The following is a 27,326-nucleotide window of genomic DNA, read 5'->3' as shown; positions in this document are numbered from 1 at the left end:
CTCCCCGAGAATGTGATCCCTATTTCTGTCAAAGCAACACGGTGACTTTTACTTTATTCAGCTAGAAATCGTGAGATGAAAACAACTCGAGTGTTAGCCCCCATTATTGTCGCTAAAGAAATCCTCCCACACTCACCAAGTGTTGCAGATGTAATGCAAAGGTGTCAGTCATTCATTTTGAGCCGTCACTCACTCCGTTCATTACACAGCATCCCACGATCCAAACACCCTGGACCCGCTGAGCTGTGTGTTCCCAGGAACTCCAACAGAAGTGTCGTGGTGATGCCGATGTGATCGTGACTTGTCTTCGGATCAGGAGATGTTACTTAATAAATGCCCTTGAATTTGACGAAACCTCTGAAACCATATTGCAGTTTGATATTCGGCAGAAAGATTTGAAGTCTCTCTGCTCGCAGACTGAACAGATCAGCATGAGTTCAAGATGTGCTTTAACACTCCCCAGTGATCGCCTTGTAAAAAAGTTACATACAATAAAAAACAGCTCTGGGTCAAATTTACCCCGTTGGCAGTTCTAGTGTTAAAGTCTTGAAGAAACCGTCTGCTCAGGATGATGTGTCACTCTTGTGATTTTTTTGAGTTTTATTCTCAAGTAAAATGCGAGAAGCATCACACCTACTCCTCTTTCAGTATGAAGGCTTGGTTAAAAGCATATTATTGAAGATATGAGTCACCGTAACTTTGCTGGCAACGTCTTTTAAGATCTGTTTTAAATTTAAGTTGAAAAGTGATCCAAAGCCTTCACTAAGAGCCAGGCGTTCAAGGTAACAGCCACAGATGGTTTTAGAATACATTAGCCTGAACCATGTGTTGGATATTTACTGTGTCTCTGAACACAATCCATAAAACCCATGACTTATTCAGTTATTTCTATTGATGTTTCTTCTTGATCTTGCCTTGATACCTAAATGTTTCTCCCTCTTTATTCTACAGCTACCCTGCAGTCTGTGACTTTCTACAACACAATAACTTATTATCCGTCATCCGGGCCCATGAAGCGCAGGATGCTGGGTGAGTTTGTATTCTGTCTGCTCCCATCCCACCGTCAGTGAGTCAGAACAGGGTCTTAAGCCAGAAGCCTCCCCGGCGCGCTGTGTGTGTGCTCGCACCGGTCTGGAGAGCCGCTTCACTGCAGTGTGAACTTTGAGAGAAGTCGACATGATCCAAGTCATTCAAATGTATCCAGCATTAGGGGTTAGTCGGCCATATGTGATATGAAGAGAATGATTCATGCAAACCTTTTTAGTGAGTAAGGTTGAAAACGTTTGATTGTGAAGTTATGTCACGATATAGCCTGTTTTTAAAGAGGGCATATGGGAATTTTCAGGTTTGTTTTTCTGCCTCGACTGTTCAAAAAAGCTCTGCACCTCTTTTCACCCTCTGTCTGAAACCAGAGCCCAGTCTGCTCTGATTGGTTAGTTGGCCGGCTCTGTTGAGATTGGTCGACAACGTAGAGATGCCTATCACATACGATGTTTGAGCACGAGCCAATAGAAGTGTGAATGTTACACAGTGATTTCATTATGTTGCACTCGTGCAAAACAATGAAGGCGTTTCCTTTCTCCCTCTGGATTGACATGCACAAAAACCTACAATGAACCCTTTGGAATGACCTGGATTTCTGCATAATTTGGTCATAAAAAGTGTTCTGATCTTCATCTAAGTCACAACAATAGACAAACACAGTCTGCTTAAACTAATACCACACAAACAATAATATGTTTTCATGTTTTTATTGAACACACCATGTAAACATTCACAGTGCAGGGTGGAACAAGTATGAGAACCCCGAGGCTAAAGACTTGTTCAAGAGCTACTTGGAGTCAGGAGTCAGCCAGCCTGGAGTCCAATCAATGAGACGAGATTGGAGGTGTTGGTTAAAGCTGCCCTGCCCTATAAAAAATACACACCACTTTTGAATTAGCTATTCCTAAGAAGCATTGCCAGATGTGAACCATGCCTCGCACACAAGAGCTCTCAGAAGACCTACCATTAAGAACTGTTGACTTGCATAAAGCTGGAAAGGGTTCCAGAAGTATCTCTGAAAGCCTTGATGGTCATCAGGCCACGGTAAGACACGTTGTCTATAAATGGAGAAAGTTCAGCACTGTTGCTGCTCTCCCTAGGAGTGGCCGTCCTGTGAAGATGACTGCAAGAGCACAGCGCAGAATGCTCAATGAGGTGAAGAAGAGTCCTAGAGAGTCAGCTAGAGACTTAAAGAACTCTCTGGCACATGCCAACATCTCTGTTGACGAATCTACGATACGTAAAACACTGAACAAGAATGGAGTTCATGGGAGGACACCACGGAGGAAGCCACTGCTGTCCAGAAAAAACATTGCTGCACGTTTGAGGTTTGCAAAAGAGCACCTGGATGTTCCAGCACGACTGGCAACATATTCTGTGGACAGATGAAACCAGAGCTGAGTTGTTTGGAAGAACACACAACGCTATGTGTGGAGAATCCAAAGGGTTCACATTTCTTGCAACTGTATATAACACACTATAGGAAAAGGAAAAAAGCATAATAGGGCTCCTTTAATATGAACTTGGGACAGTATCTGGTGGATCAGGTCGAGATATGTTCATGATTGCAGTACATATGTAAAAACGTTACTATAAAAATCAACCACCACCAGGCTGCTCGTCTGTTATTCATCACGGTTCGTCCTGGACATTTAATAAAAGCTCTTGTAAGCGGGCAGGATGGTGGAGATGTCGCCGATCTCCCTCGAAGCGACGTTGTTTACAGTTGCCCTCCCAGAGCACTGGTCACATGGGACATGGTCTCAGGTGAGATTGCTGCCCCCAGACTAGGTTTTCTCTGCGTCTTTTCTAAAATCCTTATAAATAGGACGGTGTGGTGCAGCAAACAAATCATCCAAGTCTGGACAGTTTACCTAAAGGCTCTGACCCATTCCAAATTCACAGCAGGGTATATTTGGACACAGCGGGCCGATCAGAGTTTGAATGCTGAGTTCAAGCGCATGTTTAACCTGTAACTCAGAGATGTACTCTCCTGAGGCGATGCCAAGCGGCCCCCCTGGCTGATGCATCAAGAGAAACACAACACAATGACATATTTGCTAATCATATCCCGAGGGTTGAGCACCAATGGGAATCCAGGAGTGAATGTTTAATGTTTGCTAATACTCACCTCTCCTCTTTACCAGATATCGCATGTACAGAAAGAGTCAGACCACTGGCTTCCCGTCCCTTATCACCATCTTCTCCGCACCCAACTACCTCGACGTCTACAACAACAAAGGTAAGGAGAAGGAGTCTATCCATCTTTTAGTGGTTCATAACATGAATACCACAACAAGTTGCCTCAGGCGACCATGCACACACAGGTGGGAGAATGCTGAGAAATGAGTTTTTAGAAATGCTTGATCCCTAAATCACAATTTTTCATTTTCTTTATCATAACACAAATCATATCACTAATGCAATATCAGTCAAAATTGCATTTAGCTATTTTTTCCAAATAGTGCAGCCTTTGTAGAGTTTATAAAAATGCTTTACATCTCCACTTCAGTTTACATTGAATCCTGTACGCTATTTAAAATGTCTCCACAGCTGTCGGTCAACCATAACCTCATTTCCATTGTACACGACATTTGGGTCACTGTATTGTACTTGTTCAGTGATACATCTCGACACTGCTGCGGGGATTGTGGCCAGGTCACTGCAGTGATGGCGCTGGGCAGAATGAAATGGCCCGGTGCCGGTTGACTTGGCTCCTGGTGGCGTCCCGCGCTGTGCTTCGGTGCCCACGCAGCAAGAGAGGCTTGCCTTTGTGCTGTGAGTCAGCACTTTTCCCCGGAGAACAGACAGTATATGCTTTGGCTGTGGGGGCATGTTTTGGATGGAGGCGGTGGTGGGCAAACCACAGGAAATGGAAATGGGAGGGAAAGAGTGATGATGATGATGATGATGATGATGATGATGATGGTGCACGCCGTGTTGCAATTGCTCTTGTGATAAAACGCTGTAGCAGAGCTTTGTGCTGCGGTGCTGCTGGGAGTGCAGTGTGTTACCGTTCTGGTTCCTGCCGGCCCAGTTGCTGGCGTGTTTCTTGAGCTGAGATTCGGTTGCATTAGTGTACTCTTCCCCCTGCGTGCATGCTTCCCCGTACAATAAGGAGAGTCGAGGAACAGCGTGGCAGTTTGCCCGTCTGGAATCTAGTGTATTATTAGGACCCCATTTGTTCCATGCCAACTAATCTTCCGAGGGCCCACAGTCAACACAAAACAAACAAACAAACAAACAAACAAAGTGATGTTAAGCGCTTTTTGACTTTTGGCAGCCAATTGCCTGGCAAGTGATTCGCACCTCTCGAGCTCAATATGCAACAGTCGGAGTATCTCACATGATTTGGCCTGCACACTGTTGCTGCAACTGGCTGACCTTCACTTGCCTCCCAGAGCAAGAGTGCTTATCAGAAAGAAAAAGATTACTCCGTGTTTGTTTTCATTTACGCACAGATACGACTTACCTGGCAGGACTACATGTTCTTTATTCGTCCCATCCTTCACTGTCTGTCTGAAAACGAGACTCACTTTTCTCTCGTCGGAAAGCAGCGAGATCTTCGGCTTAACAGGCAAGCTGAGAAAAATGCAAAGCAAATAAACATTCCTCTTGCCAAAGTATTTTGTGTTGAATCCCCTCAAACTTCAACAAGTTGTGGTTATCTAATTACTCGGTTCCCAATTCACTTTATCAATCATCTGTTTGATGTATTTTCCGCCCACAGTTGCACAATTCCCTGGAACAGGCACGGCTATCGGTCCTGTTGATGCTCTTCTAATCAGTCATGTGGGTGGGGTTCACTGGTGGAAGCAGAGCTCTGTAATGAATTGGTCTGCTCTTAGCTTCATGCCGGGGCCCGGAGCCCACTGAGCATGTCCCGTGATTGATGGCCAATCGAGTTGCAACATAAATCTTAAAAAGGAGGGAGGAGGCATCAGCAGGGTCCCATCAATATAGCGCTGGGAGTTGGCCAGATTAACCAATGAGACCTGAGGGGGGGTGTCAGAGTGGAGGAGGCGCAGGATATGTACGAGGCACCACAGACAGGCAGACGTAAATTGAACTTGCCGCTGAGTCAGGATGATCAACACATGACTGATGCTCAGGGCTGTAGAAAGAGAAAGGGTTTCCAAATATCCCTCCTTTCTTATCAAACTGTTGGATTTGCATTAAGGGTCAGGGGCTGACCGACCGGCTGTCCGTCACAGCTGCACCCCCGCTCACTGCCCCTCCTGAGCCGTTAAATGAAAACACAGCGGCAGTGATTTAGCAGTTTTTACTGTTTGAGTCCTGAAGTGACTGCAGTGTGGAGAGAAGGATGGAGAGGGGGGGGTGGTGGAGCTGGCAGTCGCACACTTTGGAGATTGCTTGCAGTTGTGTATTAATGGAATGTTTTCTGCTGCATCATCACCGTCTGGACACAACAAGCCAACAACTGAATCCTGATGGTTATAGTGCTTACAGTGGACAGGATACAAGCTGAAGTACTGGGCTGCTAATGTTTTTATTACAACCCACAGACAATCAAGGATTGGTTGGGTTAGATCCAACTCACACCTGTTAACCCTTTCTAGGCCTGTCCGGATCAGAAGGAGCCGCTTATCATGTAGTGAGAATAGCTGGTCCGACTTGAGTTAGCTTCAGGTGGAGTTGTCGCTAGCTTCAGGGCTAACCGTTTGCCTTTAATCAGCAGTATGGGGCATTTTAAAAGAAGATAAATGTGCTGCTGCAAAGACAAGGGGTCCAGACATCACTGGACCTTTTGTCTCTTTCCTGCCTGTGGTCATGTGTTGATCTGTAGGTAGTCGAGATAATCAGGGTGTTTTGATGAGAAAGGAAATGGAGTGGTATGATTGGCTCCTGGCCCTGCCACTGGAATACATATGAGGATGTGAGAGCGGGCCGTGATGACGCCAGCGCAGCGGGGAATTCAGTTTTCCCCCTCGCCACGAGTGCCAGCCAGAAGAGTGTCCCAACTGCAGATGCCTTTCCATCTGCTATCACCGGGCTTCCCTTCAGTTTCCTGTAAACAAGGTTCAGTTACCAAACTGTTCAGGCTGCTTCAAAGAAGAGAAATGTTGTTGTTTCTTACCAACTGGGATTTAAACCCCATTACACTTTATTACATGATCAATCGGTTAGGTTTTTGTTCTTTTTCATTCCGATTGAGCTTATTTATTTGAAACATTGTTGCCATTATTACCTTTTTTATGTATGAAAACGTACTAAAATACGGTATTGAGCAATATCCATTAGGGGTTGCAATACGATATAAAAAACTATTGTCTGGATAATTAATTGGGACCATTAAAAGCTCCACAGTCCCTCAAATAATTAGCCATCCTTTGATTTACAAAACATAACAGGGACGAAGATAAGAGGACCATGAGCTCTGGAAAAAGCCATTTTGACGACCTTGAATTCAGATTTGTTTTCAACCCACCTTGATTTTCTTGTAAAAAAATCGTTTAAATATCTCTTAATTAAAAGCTTCCTTCATCCATTGATTAAAAGCGTGAAAGGCTATTCAAAGCTGTGAATAAAGCCAGTAAGTAGACCATCAGTAACTCATATTTTTACTCTAGAACCACAATAATTCAATTCTAAAAACAACCTGTTATCATGGTATTTGTCCGAACTCTTTCCCCGTGTGCACATTGGAGCTGCAGTGTCCCGTGCTACTGCAAATGCTCTCATTGGTCTATTAACTGAAGTGAATTGTACAACTGAACTACCTTCAGTCCCTACCATCCCCTCATCAAATGTAAGTAGAGCACTGAGTGTAATGGAGCAATGAGGTCTAAAGGGCCGGCCTGGAATACTAATCCAGAGGAACCTGATACCCAGGCCTCAGACAGATCTGCAGTCAGCAAGAAGCGTCAGGGCAGGACTCGGGGAATCTCCCCCTCCTCTCAAAGCAGATTTAACAGCTGTTACCGGGGAAACCGACTCAAGGCACTCCCTCATGAATACTGAATGAGCGGGCGTCGCCTCGCAGTATCTGTGTTACCGTGGCAGCAGGCCTGGCCTCAGCTACCCTGAACACAACACAGGAGCAGTAGAGACACCTAGTGGCCGCCATGATGTGTCAGATTACACCAGTGGTGGAATGTAATAAAGTACTCTTTTGACTTGTAACAGAGTATCTTTACAAGTAAGCATTGCTACCTGTACTTGAGTAATACATCCGAGTACTTCTGCCGTCCTGCTGCAAGAAATATCACTTTGCATATTATAGTGAATTTGTGCTACAGCATGTTTTGATAATAGGGATGCAGCAATGTGATGCTTTTGTTACTTCAATCTAGAGCTGGACCAACATGTTTTGTTTATTGGGGTGCGTGTTCCTTTAAAGGGAATCCGGTGTGAACGAGGTACGACGGGGGAGCTGACCTTCTCCCCCGCTCTGCTTTTTTCCCTCCAGGCTTCCATCGCTGCTTTCAATCAAGTGCCTGGACCAATGTTTATGCAGAATGTGATGTTTATGCAACGCCTGCCCACGCGTACGACTGCTTTCATGCACGCCTACACACACGCACAAACACCCACTGCCTCGTCTGAAGGGAGTATGTCAGATAAATACAACGCTGATCTTATTGGACTTGATAATAACATTACAAAAATACATAGTTTATGGATGTTTAGTGGATAGTAACTTAGTCACTTTAAGAGCTTTTATTTAAGAGTAATTTTGAGGCATTTGTACTTTACCTGAGTATTTCCATTGTCTGCTAATCTACTACTAAATATTGTACTCTTAACTGTAGAAAAGCAAAACAAAAATCAAATAATTTATCATGTAATTTAGATTAAGGTAAAACCTTCCCTTGGTGAAATACACAGCAGTAGGACTCTATGTTGAAAATAAGAAAATAATTTCAAATAACTACTGCCAGCTGAAACATTAAGGGGATAAACTCGGTTATACATCAATAATTATAATTCACTAATATCACATATGTGGTCCTGAAATTGGCCGTTGTGCAGAATGAGTACTTTTACTTTAATGACACTTTGAATGCAGGACATTGTGACAGTATTTCTACACTGTTGTATTACTACTTTTCCTTTAGTAGAAGTATTAGATGTTCACCTGTAGGAGATGTATTTTGGAGGGTGTGTGTGAGATAGAAAAACATGGCTGCAGGGGAATATAATGCTTTGCAGTACCACAGGGACCACTTTGATTGCATAGTTACTGCACGATATGCATTAGCATGCCTCATTGATTCTACACACACACACACACACACTGACACACACACACTGAGGCAAACCTCTGCCGAGCCGAGGATGTTTTCTGACCCCATTTGTGTGTCGAGCGAGGTTCTAGCTGCTCGGGATGCCAGGTTTGATGACTTGTTATTCCCGAGCGAAGAGGGGCAGAGACGGGAAAGTCCCCCGTGTTGACCCAGCCGCGGTGTCCGCTTTCCCCAGAACTGGGCCAGCAGACAGTCGTCTATATGCAGCAGGGATATATTTATATCGGGGGACTCATATGTTTCTCAACACCCACGTTCACACCGTGCCTTAATCATGGGAGAGGTCTCGCGGGGCACACCAGGGTCCGTGTTGGGGCGAGGCACAGGGACCATGTGATTCTGATAGGGTGACGGTTAAATAAACTGATTATACTGCACAAAGACAAATACTTGATATGCATACTGTCAGCAGGCGGAAATGAATCGCACAGATAATGTTTTTTTGACTGAGCACCAACCTAACAACACCCACTCTCCACTGTTACATCATTAATATAACTGCTTGAATAATTAAAGCCCACTATATGTAGATGTGTTTAATGATTGTAGCATTATTTAATTGTTCTAATGGGATTCTTTTTAGTTTGCACATTCCTGCCCAAGTCTTTATTTTAAATCGTGACATTGTACATATTTCTAATTTAAAGTGCCTTTCATCGATGTTTTTCTTCCAAGTGGTTTCTTGTTTATATTCATGTTTCTTGTTTATGCACCAACACACCAAAGCTAATTCCCTTTACTTGGCAATTAACATGATTCCGAATAAAAATAACTCCAATTCAAACAAGATATGTTTTAAAGTAGTGGTTTTAAATGTCATGAACTATACTTAATGAGAATTAAATGAAAAGACGAGTGATCTTCTCTTCTAACTCGGCAAGAATGCATATTTCCAAAAAGCTATCTTAATTATATCAATACTTAATTATGTTGCAGCACATAGGTTTTGACATATATGTATTTGTCGCTCCATAAGAAGGAACACATTACTAGGGGTAAGCGGTTGCATATCACAGCTCCATGTCACATTGGAAAGTGATCATCGTATATTGTCTCTAGGATCATTAGCATAGCCTGCCGCCTGTGGCTCCTCTCTCCATCTCTTGAAATTGACGCTTTTCTGTTAACTAATGAAAAGTGCTCGGCCTATAGGTCCTAAACGCTGAGCCATGTGTTTCTGTGATGTTATTCATGCATCCAATCCTGTGAATGACAGACATGCATCAGCAACTGGGGCCGTAATCAATACGAGAGGAAATGCTCCCGAGCGAAAGGGGATTGATTTTAGTTTGTTGTTGTTTACCCTGGTTCCCTTCATTTGTATGCTGCTGCAGTTTTTAACCCTCAATTTACACTTTTAGTTTATAGGAAATGAGAGCGGGAGAGATTGACACACGCTGATGGTAATGCATCACCTGAAAATGTCCCAGTAGGTACTTTTATATCGGATCCTTTTATTCGCTGTCATCACCCAGAGATTGAATGACGACGTCTGAAAGGTTGAGTTTCCTCCAGGCTTCAGGCCAGTCTGGGTGTTGATGACAGCGTTTTGGCCACTTCTCTCAATTGGTTTTGAGCCAAACGGAGCTGTGTATCAAATTGTGATTTTGTTTTTCTGCACGGCACCAAATGAATCATTAACCAGAGGAGGTAAACAGAAAAAACGGCCAAGAACACAAGTGTTAATAGTTTTATTCAATATTACAGATGAAACGTTAAGTCCAAAAGATTGCATTTCTTTGACATATATTTTCTGGTAAAATGTATAGTTTGAAGTGGCCGTGCTTTTCTTTTGAATAACAAAAATAAATGTTTTGATGTTTTTTGATATAGTTATGATGGGCTTTTTTTAAACTTTTCATAGACTAAACAATGATTTATTATTGTAAAAATGATAAGCAGAATAATCGATGCAGGTCTCCCTTGAAAAAGAGATTATTGATCTCAATGGGATTTTACCTGGATAAATAAAGGTTTTGAATTGAATTGATGATGAAAATACGTTTTTTTTAATAATTAAAAAAGATAATACTTGCCCAGTTCATGAAACACGGCGGAAGTGTGTAGCATTGGCCAGGGAAGAACACATTGCATAACGAGACACACGTTGCAAATACATTATTTTACGCTATTCGAAACAGACGTGGTGGAGCTGTGTGATCCCCGAGTACCTTTCGAGTTAAAGTAGTAAACGATAATCTTTCTTCTTCTGTGTCAAAATCTGCTTAGAAAACAATCCATCGAACCCTTGTTTGGATATTACCGTTTAATGTTCATAATGGTCTGGTGATATTTCCGATCACTTCCCCTTGTGACTTGCTTCTTTAGTCTGAATACTTTGTGGGTACCTCTCTAGCTGGTGACAGATATGAACCTCGGTGTGTGAAGCTTCTGAAACCACAAAGTGTTTTTTGAGTGGTGCTTAGAAACATGATGGAAGCTGTTAATGGACCTTAACCTCAATCACATCTGATGCTCGGTTGAGTATTGATTTCAGATGAGTCTGTGACTTTAGAAGAAGAAAAGAGAGGTGCCATGAATTTCAACATGTAATGTTAGTAGTTTATTTGAGTTGATATCGGTTTGTTATTCTTCGTGTGAGTCCAGTGACAGTAGAAAATGATATAACCGCACAGATTTGGACACATTTGAACACCTTCTTCGTCTTCTCTCCTCTCCAGCGGCGGTGCTGAAGTACGAGAACAACGTCATGAACATCCGACAGTTCAACTGTTCCCCCCACCCCTACTGGCTGCCCAACTTCATGGACGTCTTCACCTGGTCCCTGCCCTTCGTCGGGGAGAAGGGTGAGCACACACACACACACACACACACACACACATAACACTATTAAAGGCAGTATACAGCACTAATCAGCAACTAGGCATTTCAAAGTGCTTGAAAAAGAAACACGCATTATTATTATTTTTGTAAGATTAATGGTCAATAACAGCATCACCATAATTTAACAAGGCAAGTTTATTTATACAGCACCTTTCAACACAAGGCAATTCAAAGTGCTTTACAAAAAATGAAAGATATTAAGAAAATGGCATTTAAAATCAGTCATTAAAAAGAAAAGATAATAAAATAAACATTAAAAGAAAAAATACATGGATAAAAGTTACAGTGCAGTTTAAGATATGAATAGTTCAATTAAAAGCAGCGGCAAAAAGAAAAGTCTTCAGCCTGGATTTAAAAGTAGTCAGAGTTGCAGCGGACCTGCAGGTTTCTGGGAGTTCGTTCCAGATGTTTGGAGCATAATAACTGAACGCTGCTTTACCATGTTTAGTTCTGACTCTGGGGACAGAAATCTGACCAGTCCCTGAAGACCTGAGAGATCTGGATGGTTCATAATTTAGCAGGAGGTCAGAAATGTATTTTGGGCCTAAACCATTCAGTGCTTTATAAACCAGCAGCAGTATTTTGAAATCTATTCTTTGACACACAGGAAGCCAGTGTAAAGACTTCAGAACAGGAGTGATGTGATCCACTTTCTTAGTGTTAGTGAGGACTCGAGCAGCGGCGTTCTGAATCAGCTGCAGCTTTCTAATAGATGTTTTAGTGAGACCTGTGAATACACCATTGCAGTAGTCAAGTCTACTGAAGATAAAAGCATGGACAGTGAGTGTTAGAAACACCATGCATTTATTCAACTCTTTCTTGAACTTAAAAACGCATTTAAATAAAGTATGACATTTATTTGATCTACTTTCAAAATTAACAGTTGACTTCTTGAAATTAAAAAAACATTTAAAAGGACCTTTGCGTTCCCTCTCTGCCCTGGAGGTTGTTTCGTGGCATTTGGTTCATGCCTGTGACACATCTGTGAATCACAAAACCATGAGTCACTGCAGGAAGCTTATTTTGGGTGTGACCCTTCCTCAAAGGGCTTCTTTCAGCAATGTGAAGGTCACTGATGGACGTGTGTGTGTGTGTGTGTGTGTGTGTGTGTGTGTGTGTGTGTGTGTGTGTGTGTGTGTGTGTGTGTGTGTGTGTGTGTGTGTGTGTGTGTGTGTGTGTGTGTGTGTGTGTGTGTGTGTGTGTGTGTGTGTGTGTGTGTGTGTGTGTGTGTGTGTGTGTGTGTGTGTGTGTGTGTGTGTGTGTGTGTGTGTGTGTGTGTGTGTGTGGGTGTGTGTGTGTGTGTGTGTGTGTGTGTGTGTGTGTGTGTGTGTGTGTGTGTGTGTGTGTGTGTGTTGTGTGTGTGTGTGTGTGTGTGTGTGTGTGTGTGTGTGTGTGTGTGTGTGTGTGGACAGGATCGTAGAATTACCCGTCAGCCGTTACACAACTCTGACTAGGGGGGGGGGCATGTCCAAAACTCACAGATATTGCAATGATTTGTACGGCGGCAAAGTTAGGTTTGGAAACGGTATCATTTCCTTTTTGGCGGGCATGCATAACACGGCATAACACCGGAGCCTCGCTGCGGGGAACCTTTGGCGCTGTTCCGAGTTTGTTCTAATCCGTCAAAATGACGGACTGCTTTCAGATTTTTCCGTCATTGTTAAAAAAGATCCGTCATAGAGGGGAAATATTCGGTTAACGCGACCTCTGGTGTGTATCACTGTCTGTCTAACTAGCTCCACATGACACTAACTGCACCAGGTGGACTGCATGGACATATTTAAAGGTTACTCATGAGGTGGTATGTTAAAAAAGGGTGCCCTGAATGCCCCATGATGTAGTGATACAGCACTATTGGCTAAAGCATTAGACTTTAAACTCTGCCATGACATGTTATGTATTCATTGATCCACAAATGATTAAAGAATCAGTAGACTTTAATCGGACCAGTATGATGTTTTGGAAATTATAAGGAGAAACTGGAAGAACCAAGCCCTCTTTTTGGGAACGGGAAACAAGAGTTGGCAAAAATGGACACATGGGAACAAATATCTTCCAGAACAGGAATGAAAGATATCTGGCCAAGTGTGTGTACTGCTTTGAATGCCTTGTCACTGCGGCCAGAAGTGAAGCCACGTGGACATATATAATCACATACACAGCACACATACATATTCTGGACTTAACTAGAATGGTGCTAGAATAAAAATGTTGGAATATTGTAATTGTTGACCAAACTGTGACACCTTGAAAAGGGCAATACAACTACAAAAACTAAAACATGTTTTAAAATATGTTCTTCCTATTTCCTCGCAGTGACTGAGATGTTGGTGAACGTGTTGAGCATCTGCTCCAATGACGAGCTGACGACTGACGAGGAGCTGGACGGTGAGCACTCTGCTGTCACTGCAGTTCCTCTTATAGCCACAAGAGGGAGGCCTCTGCTAAACAGAACAACACACACACACGGACACATTCCTTGTGTTTTTTGCATAACCCGAGGCTGCTCCACCCTACTTTCAGATCATTTAGTTTCATATATATATATATATACATATTTTAACACACAGAGAGACTATCGAGGATCTATTTGTCTCATTAAATTCAATAAACCATTCCTGAATTTGGTTTAGCCACTGGAAATACTTATTCAGATACTAAGCGATGACTTAGAAACTGTCAGTATACAGATGGTCTTACTGTGGGTGAAATATTCTTTTAAAATGCCATAATTGCAACCGTTAGTGGCGATTGTTATACTACAGGAAATCAGTCTGGGGTGCACGTCCTCTAGGGTTCACACACAGTTCAGGCTTCTTATCGTCGTATAGTAATGATCTGTTTGATCCCTGGTCACTGCTTATCTCCAATGAGATGACCAGATTCCTTCTGCCTGCCCCTCTCTGGCAAACAGGAAACGATCTTTGCAGCGCCCCCCCACCCCTCTCTCTTACGCACTTTGTGTTGACTGATGCAATCTGTATAAACACCACCTAGACGAGGAGTGTCAACAAATCTGTGCATTAGAAAAATAACATTTGTTTCTTTTTTTGCTCATTCTGATTTAAGGTTTTTTCAGCATAATTTCATGAAAAAAACGAATGATACAAATAATTAGCCGTCCTTTAAACATGTAATCATCCTGTTTGATGCACTTTATTTTCTCATTTCTCTCCCTGTGTCTTCTTAAAGGTGTGGTAGGTAATTCACTTCAGATACACTTGTTGTATTCCATGGAATGCTGTTAACATCCCGATAGCAATGAATATGAAATGCTTTGACAATAAATCCATAAAAAATGTCATCTGTGGAAGCCATACTGTAAAAAGCACGACCAATCATCTGAGCCGGCCCGGCTAAAGTAACTGGATGGCCTACCTGCCTGTCAGCCTTCCATCTTGGCACAAGCTTATCTCATGCCCTCATTGGTCATGTGCGCGTTCGTGTGTGTTGGAGGAGGGGCTCTGTAAGGAAGTCTGAAGGAAGGGGCAGATTTCTTCCTGTTGTGTACTTTCAAATTCTAGCACACTCCAGCCTGTTTCTCCATTCTTACCTACCCTCCTTTAAGCTCACCTCTTTTTCAATTTTGCAGCCATTTCCACTCATTTGTTCCGTTTATTTTCACTCTGTTGACATCCGGATTGTTCCTTTACCTTTCTCACTCCTCAACTTGTTTTCTGTGCCTGTGCAATCCTCTCATTGCACTGCTGTTTCTCACATATTCACTTTGCATTCTCCTCCTTTCTCTTTCTTTCTCTCATGCTGTGATGTTGTCATTTATTTGGTCCTCTAATTTCTCTTTTATGTTCTCCAGAGTTTCGTGTTCAAGGCAACTCTTTTCTTTTCACTTGTTGTGCTTTTCTTGCCTTCTTTATTTGGCCGCCTGGCCCCTCTCCGCCACCTTTCATTCTGCAGCCATCCACTGATCTCTCTGTCCTTTCTCTTGTCTTCTGGGGGTGTTTCATGAGAAGGACAGCTAATATATACCCCCAAAAAAGGTAAAACATTAGTGGTGTGTGCAGAGGTAGATGGACCTTTGTCCGCTGCTTGCTCTCTGTGTTTCCGAAGTCTGTCAACTAACGGCACTGTTTGAAGCTCCTTCTACTGCTACTACTCAGTCTTTTTATGTATCTTCTATTTTATCTATTCTATTGCATTACTTTCCACAAAGAAGGCTCCGAAATGTTACGTGCTTCAGCTGCGACCTTCAATGCAGATAGGAACCATTAAAAGTAAAAAAACAAAAAACTAAATTACAGAGCCAAGAAGGGTAAAGTATACCAAGAAAAAGCTACGAAAATTAGGGATTAACGTAGTCAACTTTAAGAAAGTAAAATTGCATAGGATTATAAAATAATACATTAGCGAGAAGCAGAGACGGAACACTTGAGAGATGAGGCGAATCCAACATGCCAAATGAAGCCATGTAGTTCCCTGACTTTAGATATACATTTCTCCTTAATCCCAAAGAATATTCCATTCATTTCCTTGTAAATTACCACGTTAATCTCATATTATATACAACGTTTTTCTCTGGCTCTCTTTCCTGGCTCTATACGACTTTTTGAAATGTTTTTTTCACCTACAATGAACCTTATAAGCTGCCACACATATATCCGAACACAAGCACAAGATTATTCTTCGCTATTGTTCACATTAGCTAAAGTAATTTACATTAAAGTAAGCATAACTGAAACGGGGGTTCAGTCCTGTAGAGAAATACATGTTTAGTAATAATGGAGTATCCAACAGAGGAGGAGAGGACAGCTCTTTCCTTTCCCAGCCCCCCCCCCCCCCCCCCCCCCACACACACACACACACACACACACATCAGCTTCATGTCCATTCTTCATACATTTTCCAAATGGGCTCCCTGGGGCCTTCAAACTGTTATTCTGCAGAAAGGTCTCTTTAATTAAACAAAGTGTAGTTTTCCAGTCCAGGAACATTCCCGTTTGGGTCTCTGCAAACAAAACACAGCACAGGAAAAACCATATGGAGTGCTCTCATCCAATGTGCTGAACAGACACGTTTGGACACCATGATGTAACAAGGTTTAGAAGCACAAGTAGCACCTGGGGAGAACAGCGCGTAGGAGGTAACAGGACTCCAGTTGAACACCACTCGACAGGCAGCATGAGTGCCCTGAGTGCTGAGTGACTCGGTTGTTGTGATGTGTGGACAGATTCAAACTATTTGACACAAACTTTAATAACCACGCTGTGTTTGCATCGTGTCGGCCGGATGCACCTCTGGATCAAACTAATCCCCCGAAAGACTGGCGCCATCTTAGCACACTTACTGAGTGTTATGGGAAACCCAGACAATAAGGTCTTCATTACACTTCCACAGGACGTGGTTTAGTGTACATGAGTCACAGTGTGTTTGACTGCGTGTGACCTCTGACCCCTCCAGGTGCCACAGCTTCTGCCCGCAAGGAGGTCATCCGCAACAAGATCCGCGCCATCGGCAAGATGGCCCGAGTATTCTCTGTGCTCAGGTACGCAGACGTGAAAACGAAATGCTGTATGTTCGACCATTGGGCCTTTACATGCAACACAAGTCCATTACAAGAGACTTCATTTCATATTGAAAGCGGCGCCTATCAATATTTTTGTGTGAAAAATAGATCAAACGACTGAATATTAAAGCTGTCGTTTGTTTTTACGAACCCACAGAATTATCTTGTGTTTTATTTTTTCAGCTATTTTATTAAGTCCTGTTTTAAATATCCTTTTTTATAATATTTAGTCATTATCCTGTTTTTTTTTAGTTAAAGTGACAAACTCTGCAGTTGCCTTCAGCTCTCAGTATCAGTTTGTCTTTTGGTTTGGTTTGCAACCTCACTTTTTCCCTTCAATATCACTGCTTTTATAACTCAGCAAAAAACATTTTCAGTTTTTTTATAAAGTACTATTATGTCACTAGTGTTTTCAGCCTGATCCACAAGTTAAACATGTGTTTTTTTCATAAATTGTCTGGCATTTTTGGGGAGAAATTAATCAGCTTTCATTACAAAGGATTATCAATCAAATGTCTTAAAGATAAAATACTGTAATACCTTCAGTAGTACATGTATTCCTGTGTTTGCAGAGAGGAGAGTGAGAGCGTGCTGACGCTGAAGGGCCTGACCCCGACCGGCATGCTGCCCAGCGGAGTTCTGTCCGGAGGCAAGGAGAAGCTGCAGAATGGTAAGACTGTCATCAAGTACCCGAGACCCCCAGCCTTGCCCCCACAACAGACACTCACACACATAAAACCCCCTTACGCAGCAATACCCTGAATAAAGTGCCAGCTCAGTGTTTAGGGATTCTCTTCCTTTTCCCCTTAGTGATGGTTTGAAATGTGCTGCCTCAAAGTAAATCTGTAAGTGTAGTTAAATGTGATTGGCAGCTGAGTATTTTTATACTGAATGTTTTAGTTGAATACATCTAAGCAATAACAGCTTTCTTTAATGTAGCGTTTGCCTTCTTAATGATAGAATATCCAGTCATAGTTCCTACAGATTGCTCTTCACTAACAATGCCAAAGACGTATAGCAGATTTCCTTTGCCCCTTTGTCTTCTCTAATGTGTCTCCCTCCTGATGTTTCACATTAATATCCTGTCTCCTCGTCTCTCTGTATTCCACTGGTTTTATTTCAAATATTACCTGTATCTTTTTCTTTCTCCTTTCTTTCTAGAAACCGCAGGTATAATCGGTTGTGCAAGTATTCTGTTGTGTTATTTAAGTATTACAAGTTTAGAGTTCAGTCCACCCTCTTATGTTGAATTCCAAACACTCCCTAAATGAGTTTGACATGCCGCTGCAGCCAGGAAGTAAAGGCTTTCTGGAATCGCCTTTACAAACACTTCAAATTGACTTGGGACTCCTGACAGAAATGGTCACTTTATTGTCCAAATTTGAGCGCTTAGTGGTGGATCTCAGCAGAGCTCCGCGGGGACAGACGCGGGACTCTCTGGGATTCAAAGGATGCATTGGAATTGACACAAGCAACTGTGAATGAAAGGCTGTCTGCCTTTCCTTTACAAAACCAAGCAGAAATCCAGACGACTTCCCTCGCCTCTCACAGGTTCTCACACATCAGCTAGCACATTACCAAGTACACACCTTGACTCTGTGACAAACAGAAATATCACAGTAGTAGTTTTTACATTCTAAGAATAATTTACTTTAAAGTATGATTATTTGTGCTCAATGTTTTAAACTTGGATATAATGTAGCATACACTCAAATCACAAGTTATGCTAAGTGAAGACGCTTCTGGTCCCACATAAGCAATAGCAGCAAAACCACTCAATGAAGGCCATTTAGCAAGCGCATTTTATTGCTTATAAGTCAAAACTTTCATTTCTAACATGAAATAATATCCTATTTGTTATTTCAAAATGTACGCAGTGTCACTTTGAAGGAAGATAGCATTAAACATATGACTACCACATGATTTTGGAAGGTGCCGGAAGCTTCGGTGTTGATTATGGCAGGATGGATGTTAATATTCAGATTAAAGAGGAAAGAGATAAATAACATCTGCACGAGGTGGCAACTCCACGTATTCCAATCAGGGGGGGTGGGATGCTCTCCTCTTTGTTGAGGCAACAAAACAAGACTGTTATTGCATTAGTTTTACATTACACAATAAAGCTATAGTTTCATACACTCACTCTAAATGTAAGCATATCCGATGCAAATGTATAGTAGGAGTTGTAAGGATTATCTTACATGATAGTCGTGAAAGTAGAGTTTCTGGATGCAGCTGACACTAAAGAGAACGCGGTGGAGGCAGGGTGTTGTTCAGAGATTCCTGCTGCAACATTAGTAGAATCACATTGCCCCCCTCCTGTAAGCAGACACCAGTGTGCTTCTACTGTAATGTTGACTCATCACCATTCTGTTACAGTCTGTAGCTCTCGTGCCTTTCTGTAGTCCTCTCATCCCCATGGTAGTATGTCCTGTAGTCTTCAGTACTGTATAGCCGTCACCCCTGTGTCTCTGTGGAAACATGATTTACACAGCTGTACTGTGTGAGCTAAAGTACGACACTGGTAAGTGGTTGAAGCACAAAGGTTACCCCCACCCCTCCCTTGCACTTCACAAAAGTAAGCCAGCATTTTTGATATGTCATATCAAAAGATGCTCCTCCTGCCGTTCCAGATGCTGCTTCATGCTGCACACACACGACAGTGACGCTGCTCCATGTCTACAGCGCTTCGATTTTACATTAACAAATAAACCATAAAACCCACAGTCACATGCACCGAAACCGTGTTCCTGTTTCCATCCGTCCTCCCTTCTCCATGTGCGCAAAAGTCAAGAACTAATATATTTCCTGCTTTAACGTGTCGTAGTTGTTCTCTATGTTGGTCCCTGCCGTATTCATTTGTTCCTATCACCACATTGATTACCTCAAAGATCCTCTCTGAGGTTGTTCACAGCCGAACACATGTCACCTTCCCTTTACAGATCTGGAATCCATAATCAAAAAAAGCTAAGCTAACCCCTCTCCTTCACCGCCCCCCCCCCTCTCTGCTAACATCATGTGTCCTTTGTCACACCATGTGGAGATGACGTTAACCTTTGTTGTCGGCATTGGCTGTCTTTGCTGCTCATTGACTTGTTCCTAGGACTAAATGACCTCCTCTGCTCACTTCTCCCATTCGTTTTGCTACCCCCCTCTTCTTCTCTTCAGCTACTATTGAAGCTATTGAGGCTGACGAAGGTAAATGGGTCCGGCCGCCCTCTTCTGTTGCTTTTCATGGCAATAGACGGGGGGCTCCGCTGGGTTTTCATTCATCTCGCTGGTGCTTGATTAGAGTGTGTTGGGTGTTTGAGCTAACGAAATGTAGCATAGTATTAACAGAGAAAAAGAAGTGCGTCATTAGCAACTCCTGTGGTCAGGCCATGTTTTAAAGGGGAATGGACTTCATAGCACAGACTTTGAAGTCACACTGTGATATTGAGTGAGCGCAAAGCATGAAAACATTCAGGTTATTCTCAAGTACTCTCAAGTCCTAGTAACATTATACACATTTTAACTGTTTAATGGAGGATTATAAGACAATTCAGTAGTTGCAGTTGAGTATGTGCACCTTTTTAAAAAGACATATGAGAGAGATGTAGGTAAGTGTGCGTAATCTGGCATTTATAATTAGCTTTGAACAGATACAAGTGGCACCCGTTGGACCACGACAATATCTAGAAGTCATACAGTGCTTGGTAGATCTTGTTGATACATTTGGGTGGAAAGTCGCACTTTTATCCAAAGCTGTTGGAAGATAGCCAGAGATGAGAGGTACATTAAACAAAGTATTTAAATGACTCCCATACTTTAGTGAGTGTTTAGATAGTGTTCCCCCTGCTCTGCTCTGCTCACACAATACAGTGAAGTCTTGCTATGAAAGTTTATAAATGTGTTTCCCCTTTGAGACGACTGAAGCAGTTGTGACTTGTTGTTGCTGGTGTATTAATATAATAATACTACAGTTTCTTTTCGAGTTGAATCTGGATTAATAGAGACAAACGCTCCACAGGAGGCTTTGAAATGCAAATGTAAATCTCCCTCAAAAAGCATTTTTATCAACATTGCATTTGGCGCAAGAACAACCTCAACTGTGCGCTAAATAGTAGCCTGCCAGCTGCTATTTACGTTGGAATTGTGCGGCACTTCCTCTCTAGCCTCACAGAGGACAGTCGAGACACTTCTCTGCTTCTCTCTCGTGTGGATCCTCTGTGGCCCTGCTGTGTCGTGTTTCTTTCCTGTGAGCTGCTAATAACCTGTGTCTGACCTGTGCTATGCAGCAACACAACTACGCTACCCATCATGCCCCTCCCCACACTCCCCAATGTATCGTCTAAAATGATGCCCACCCCTTCTTTCTAGTAAAGGGTCATCTTTACAATCGTAGCGATCCCCATTTAGAGCTTTATGAAAGATGGAAGTCACAATATTTGAATCCTTTTTAGAGTTATAATTGGCTAGATGAAACTCAATCAAGCTGACTATTGGAGTAGCAATGAACAGCTACAGAAGCCATCAAGAGGAAGTAAGAAAGTCATATCTAGTGTTCCATTTTTTAAGTCTGATCAAAATAGTTTTCTCTGCTGTTTGACAGTCAAGAACAAGTGGTCAAGAGTATTTCTTTTTTTTAAAGTCTTATGTTTAAGCAAATGAAAGTTCATTTTGTCGAGTTTGTTGTTGTAATACTTGTTTTGGCCACAAGAGGCTGAAGTAAACGTGTTCTAAATAGGACTAGAAATATTTGTTTTCTTTCAGGAGTTTTTCCATCAATTTTTAACTCAAGGTACATATATTGTTCCTTATCAAGTTGCTTTTAGTCCTATTTAAAATATTTGGTATTGGTGTACGTGAGCCTCTTGTGGCTTAAATTAGTATTACAACAACAAGCGCTTACAAAAAAGATCTTGCTTTTTTTTTTTTTAAATCAACTTTTTTCACCTCTTCTTAAACCAGAAACATTTTTGATCCGATTTACAAAATGTATCCCTAGATCTCTTTATGTTCTCACTTGTCTCTCGGAGCCTCCGTATGAATCCCATTTGAAATGAAGGAATCGGTGTTGAGTTGACGGATGTTTATTCTAACTCTGAATTGAATCTACTTTTGATTGAACTTGAGGCTAAATCACATTGTGACCCCCACCCTTCAAACACTCCCGTGAACCCTTAAGTTATTGCTGCATGCTCCAGCAGACCAAACAAGGTGTTGGCACCCCCGTTCCTCTGTAGTGTCTCTGTACGTGAGCTCAGTCTCAACGTGGTTCTATTTTGTGAAAGTGAATGTCTCAGTGGGCTCCACTCTGGTATTTGTTTCCCCCCTCCCTCGTTATTTATTTGTCTCTTCTTTACCATTCTCCCCTTTTGTCGTTTTTTAATCTGTGACGTGACGGGGTGATCTGGATGTTTGGGGTCCTCAGGTGTTCTGCAATGTGCCCGAGTTAAAATATTATTTGAATATGCTGCCATTATTAAACGGTCCAGTTTTCTCAGATTGAAGCCCAGATTGATGGCACGGTGAAAACCTGTAGACCCTGATTCCAGTAGAACCCTCTTTAGATTTAGAAGGATTATCTGATCCTTTCGTCTGTGCAGTTTATCATTTTGTAACTCTTTATAATGTGTTATTGTGTTGTCATTTCACAAAAATGTGTGTTTTATTAATTGTTTATCTGTTATTTAACGACTAAACATTCAAAGTGACGATTATGTAATATGCTGTACGATATAGGCTGTTGTTCATAAAAAACACATTTGAACACAGTTTAGTTCAGACAAATGAATATTCAGATGTGTCATCATAAACACATATGTGGACATTTGGGGAAATATGCTTGTTTACTTCCTAACTGAGGGATAAGGTAGATTTATTTGTGAATGTATGTTATTGTTAAGAGTTCAACATACAAAGCAAATGCTACATGGTGAAAAAGTAATACATTTCAAGAAACGGGTGTATTTTTCTCAGCTTTCGCGAGGCGATCAGTCAAAGTCAACTTGTGAATTGATTAATTGCATGTTTACAACAACACGGAGGCTCTGTAGTCCGAACCAAGACGGGAAGCTTTATTTCTCATTTCCACCTCGACTAAGACAGAGCAGATCTACTTCTTCAGTTGTTCCCCTTCGCAGTAATGCCATTGATATCTATTATTCAGAGCAGAGGTGAGTGATATTTTTGTTTAGTTTATTTGCCATGCCTCTGTTGGGTAGAGGCTTTTTTAATGTGAAGATCAGTACGTCTCTCATATCTGTTTCTTTGCTTTGGGTCTACAGTTTCTAAGCTTCGAGCGTAAACACGACTACTCAAATGTAATTCCACATAATTATAGATTTCAGAACGGATAACAAAAACATAATTGAACGTGTTGAATAATGTAATTTAAATGAGCCAATTGGCTGATTATCAGAGCCAGGCTATTTCACCGTTTCTAATGTATGCTTACTTTGTTTATTATTATCATCCGTGACCTTAGAAAGTAAATAAGCATATTTTCCAAAATGACAAACTACTCCTTTAAAGAAAGCTCTTTAGGGATCACATGATGCAGGTACCATTACTGTTAACATGCCTTCACATACTCATCTCTCATGGATAACTTGGATAGACGCCGTCTGAGTGTTGCCCTTTTCTCAGTTCAATATTTACAACCATTCCATGAGACCAAACCAAAGATAAATCTGGTGATGTGTGGGTGAATGTGAGCGTGTGACCCTTCTATTAGTCATTTCATCCCTGCCCTCTCAAACCACTCCTGATTTCTCCACTATTTCCCCCTTTTGTTTCTTGCATCTCAACAGCCATCAAAGGCTTCTCGCCCCAGCACAAGATCACCAGCTTCGCAGAGGCCAAGGGTCTGGACCGCATCAACGAGAGGATGCCGCCGCGGCGAGACGCCAGCCTCAACTCGTCCGACGCCAGCCTCAACTCGCTCAACAAGGCGTTGTCCTCGGAGACCAACGGCACGGACGCCAAGGGCAGCACCAGCAGCGACGGCAACATCCAGTGAAGGCAGCGCGGAGCCTCTTTGGCCAGAGGGGCCGCCCAGCCCCCAGTCTCATCACGGCCCCCACCGCAGGAGGAGCAAAGAAGGGGGAGAGTTGGATTGTGGAGGGGGGAGGCATCTATGGCTCACGCTGGGGGCCCATCTCACTTTCTAGTCTTTGGATATGCCTTCTAAATATTAGTTCATAATAAAATCTGCTAAGTTATTGCCGGGTCACAGTTCTGAAGCTCAGGCCTTTAGTGAGCTCGATCCTCCACCCCCCTGCGGATAGTCGGAGAGAAAGAGATCTTAAAGGTGAATCATTTTCTTTTATTTCTTGAAAGACCCTTTGCTCATTTACACAGAAAGCCGTGTAACTTCTTACTAACTATTGTACGTTTACAAAAATACAGCACTAAAAAGGACAGAACATGAGATCGTGTTTTTAACATATAAGGGTGTACAAACTAAATAAGGACTATTTATTGATTACTTTTTTTTGCTACTCTTATAAAATAGCTCTGAAATTAATTAGGCAGTCTTAAAAAGAATGTTGCAATGTTGTCGAAATGCCAAATATTGGAACATTTTATGGTTTTGTACATATTATGCTTACCTCAGGTTCTTTTGGTGTGTGCTTTGACCTGATTTTTCTGTATAATGGCTAAATAACTCGGTAATGAATACCTATTTTCTTGAGTTTCATAACTGGAATTTACATTTACCTATCTATCATTTGCAAATATGTTTATTTTGTTTGTATCTTTTGGAAGGGGGGAGGGGTAGATTTATCGTGGCTTGCTGGAATTGAGTGTTCATTTTTCTCTTTTTAAGTATTGCGAACAAAGTAAAAATAGAGAACCTATATTGTGTAAAAAAGAAAATACAATAAACTTAAAGTGTCTGCCTATGCATGTTTTATAAAAATCAAACAAAGGAAATAGAAAATCTGAATACCTTGGCTGTGGAGGCCTGTTTTGAGATATATTGCGCTTTAGTGAACATATACTGGAAACGTATACCTGCATACTTTCAATTAACACCATGATGCTCTATGCCTTCAACTTCTTTTGTAATTGAAGCATTTAATTATCTAAGATGGATGAGAAATCATATTTTTAACCTACGCTTGTAAGTGCACACAGTCCAATTAAGCATGTTTGACAATTCTTGTGAGGTGTGTGGTTACATGTGTAACTCAAAAATGCATGATTAGCTGTTTGTGTCATATAACAGGTAAATCAGTTTTGTTCTGTTTTGTAAATGTGCCACAGAAAGTGTAATTTGATTATTATTATTATTATTACCATTATTATTTGGAACTCTACTTTGTATATCAGTTACAGGTTTGATACTGCTCAATACTTTAAGATGAAACTAAAAAAATAAATAACTTTGATCTTTTTTAAGAACTGCTTAAGTGCCCAAGTAATTCACTACACGACATGAAGCCTTGCTTTTTGTAATTTAACTTCAAAACTGTTGGCAGATGAGGCATGCACTTGCAACTATGAAAAGTATTTTATATAACTGTTCAATAAAAATGTGCATGAATTTCAACTTGAAATGAACCCGCTTCTCCTGTGTGTGTGAATGTGTGTGTGACTCAGCTACATCATAGTTTGTTTCCAAAAGAGAGAACAGGAAAACACCTGTAGCTAACAGACATGTTATATCATCACTTCAGAGTTCAAGAGAGGTATAGAGACCTGAAATGTTCTTTAAAATCAGTATATGGAGCTAGCATCCTCACACTACTATGAGTTCTGCGAAGGAGTCTCCGTGTTTTGCTGTTACATTTCCTCTCAAGCATTTTGGCCGGTGTGCAGATGGGAAACTGCTCCTTGGCAGTTTGGCAACAAAGGTGTTTCCTCTTCATCAACCTCAATGACTTGAGCTAAGCGCGCACAATAATACCTGTGTACACAAGATCTGCAGGCTTCCTCCTTCAGACAAAGTTCAAAATGTGGCAAGATTTGATATCGATGCTTTAATAACTCTGCTGTGTTGGAAATTAAACCTCCCATCTTCGAGTAAACACATCAGAGAAATCTACTTTCCAGTCAACAAATAAAGTACTCCGACATATTTTACTGAGCAGCCTTCACTTGCTTGTCCTCAAGTGTCTCTCGTTGGTCTCTTGAGCTGAAATCAAACACAATGCTCAAATGAAAGGAAGAAAACTCTGGCATCCTGTTTTTTTCGAGAGTGCCAGGAAAACAAGAGCTAGATTTTGTATCCTCGGAGGGTTTATATGAAAAGAAACTAAGATAAAGACTCTGCAAAATGAAAATATAAATGTCAATGTCAAGTGGGAGGGAAGTTGTTCTTAGTGCTGTGTCCGTAGATCAAAAACCATGATTATCATACACAATGATAAGATGTTTACAAAAAACACATCAAACCAACCGCTGGACTCGTGAATAGAAAACAGTCAAAGACACTGGAGGCATTGTGACATAAACAATGAATGGTAAAACGTCAATGCTTGTATTTTAGCAGCCCCCCTGTAACGACGTACTTCTTCATCACCTGCTTCAACAGTTATTAAATAAAAATGATTTTGTTCTTGGAAAATTTAAAGGGGACCTATCATGCAAAATGCACTTTTGTACGTCTTTTATACATGAATGTGTCCCCGGTGTGTCAGGGAACTCACCAAGTGTCAGAAAACACAACCCTCTCTCTTTTCCTCCGTATCCAAATCTCTAAAAACGGAGCTGATACAGATTTGAATTTGTCTGACGTCAGTAACGAGGAGCTCCGCCTATGGGCAACTCTCCACCTATCAGGAGGAGACAGCCACGGCCATTGCCGCTCGAAAGTGCTGGAGACGCTGTAGTACATATGCCAGGCCTGTAGGTGGTGCTGTAGTCTGCCACAAAAGCAGCGAAGAAGACTTCTCAGAATCAGCCCTTGCAAAAACAGGGCTGGAAAAGAGCAAATAGAGCAAAATGAGGCATGGCTAAAATGCATGATCTGTTTGGTATTTTGAAAAAATAACTTCACAGACATGTTTTATATAGGTATGGCCCTACAATATATGTTTAAAATATAGCATGATAGGTCCACTTTAACCAGGAATAGCCCATTAAGATCTTGTTTTCAAGGGTTCCATCAATGACAGTTATTCTGTATTGGCCTGATTTGATAACACATTTAATAGTAATAATTAGACAATTTAAAAAAAAAAACTGATTCAAGAGCATGACAGAAAGAGTATAGAAAAGTGATGGGATTAAGCAATACAGGTCTTAAAATAAGCATTTTATTTAGAAAAAATAAAGTGGAAATGTGTTATGGATACTATATGTACAGGTTATTCAATTTAGAGAGAGTGTTTAACACTAAGTTGTTATAAAAAAGTGTTCCTAATATGTTTTGTTGATGAATGCATGTGACAGTTGGAAAAGATCTTAAAAAAGTGTGTCGCTGTGTCTTTCTGTTTTTTAATATTCTTTTCCAAAGTACTTCCAAGTTCCTCATCTTATAATTAATTACATAGAATTCTTGGATTCCAGAGTGTTTATATAAAGCTAAGCTGACCTGCTCTACCCATCACCAGCACTGTCTCCTCCCAACTGGTAAGTGGTGTCAGGACAGGAAAAAATAAGTGATGGGAGTTGACGATGCATTCGAAAAACATTTGTCAAATGTGAGATTAAATGGT

General features: G+C 41.5%; 1 protein-coding gene across 3 annotated transcripts in view; it reads left to right on the top strand.

The window, feature by feature from the left end:
* Positions 1–25,227, top strand: part of LOC117463462 (protein phosphatase 3 catalytic subunit alpha) — a 66,826-nt gene extending 41,599 nt beyond the window's left edge. Inside the window, exons 7-14 of one of the 3 annotated variants that reach the window (XM_071206613.1) lie at positions 952–1,029; positions 3,192–3,286; positions 10,994–11,119; positions 13,473–13,544; positions 16,572–16,656; positions 17,250–17,347; positions 19,846–19,875; positions 23,472–25,227. In XM_071206613.1, the coding sequence (XP_071062714.1) occupies positions 952–1,029; positions 3,192–3,286; positions 10,994–11,119; positions 13,473–13,544; positions 16,572–16,656; positions 17,250–17,347; positions 19,846–19,875; positions 23,472–23,680 (793 nt within the window). In that variant the 3' untranslated portion in view covers positions 23,681–25,227. Of the gene's footprint in view, positions 1–951; positions 1,030–3,191; positions 3,287–10,993; positions 11,120–13,472; positions 13,545–15,127; positions 15,155–16,571; positions 16,657–17,249; positions 17,348–19,845; positions 19,876–23,471 lie in introns of all 3 variants that reach the window. The other 2 variants (XM_034105701.2, XM_034105702.1) reach the window with 2 other exon arrangements.
* Positions 25,228–27,326: the final 2,099 nt, after the last annotated feature.

Source organism: Pseudochaenichthys georgianus, chromosome 18 (assembly GCF_902827115.2).
Source record: "Pseudochaenichthys georgianus chromosome 18, fPseGeo1.2, whole genome shotgun sequence".
Lineage (NCBI taxonomy): Eukaryota > Metazoa > Chordata > Actinopteri > Perciformes > Channichthyidae > Pseudochaenichthys > Pseudochaenichthys georgianus.
The sequence above is the reverse complement of the archived record's forward strand: the minus strand, read 5'-3'. Positions and strand labels throughout refer to the sequence as shown.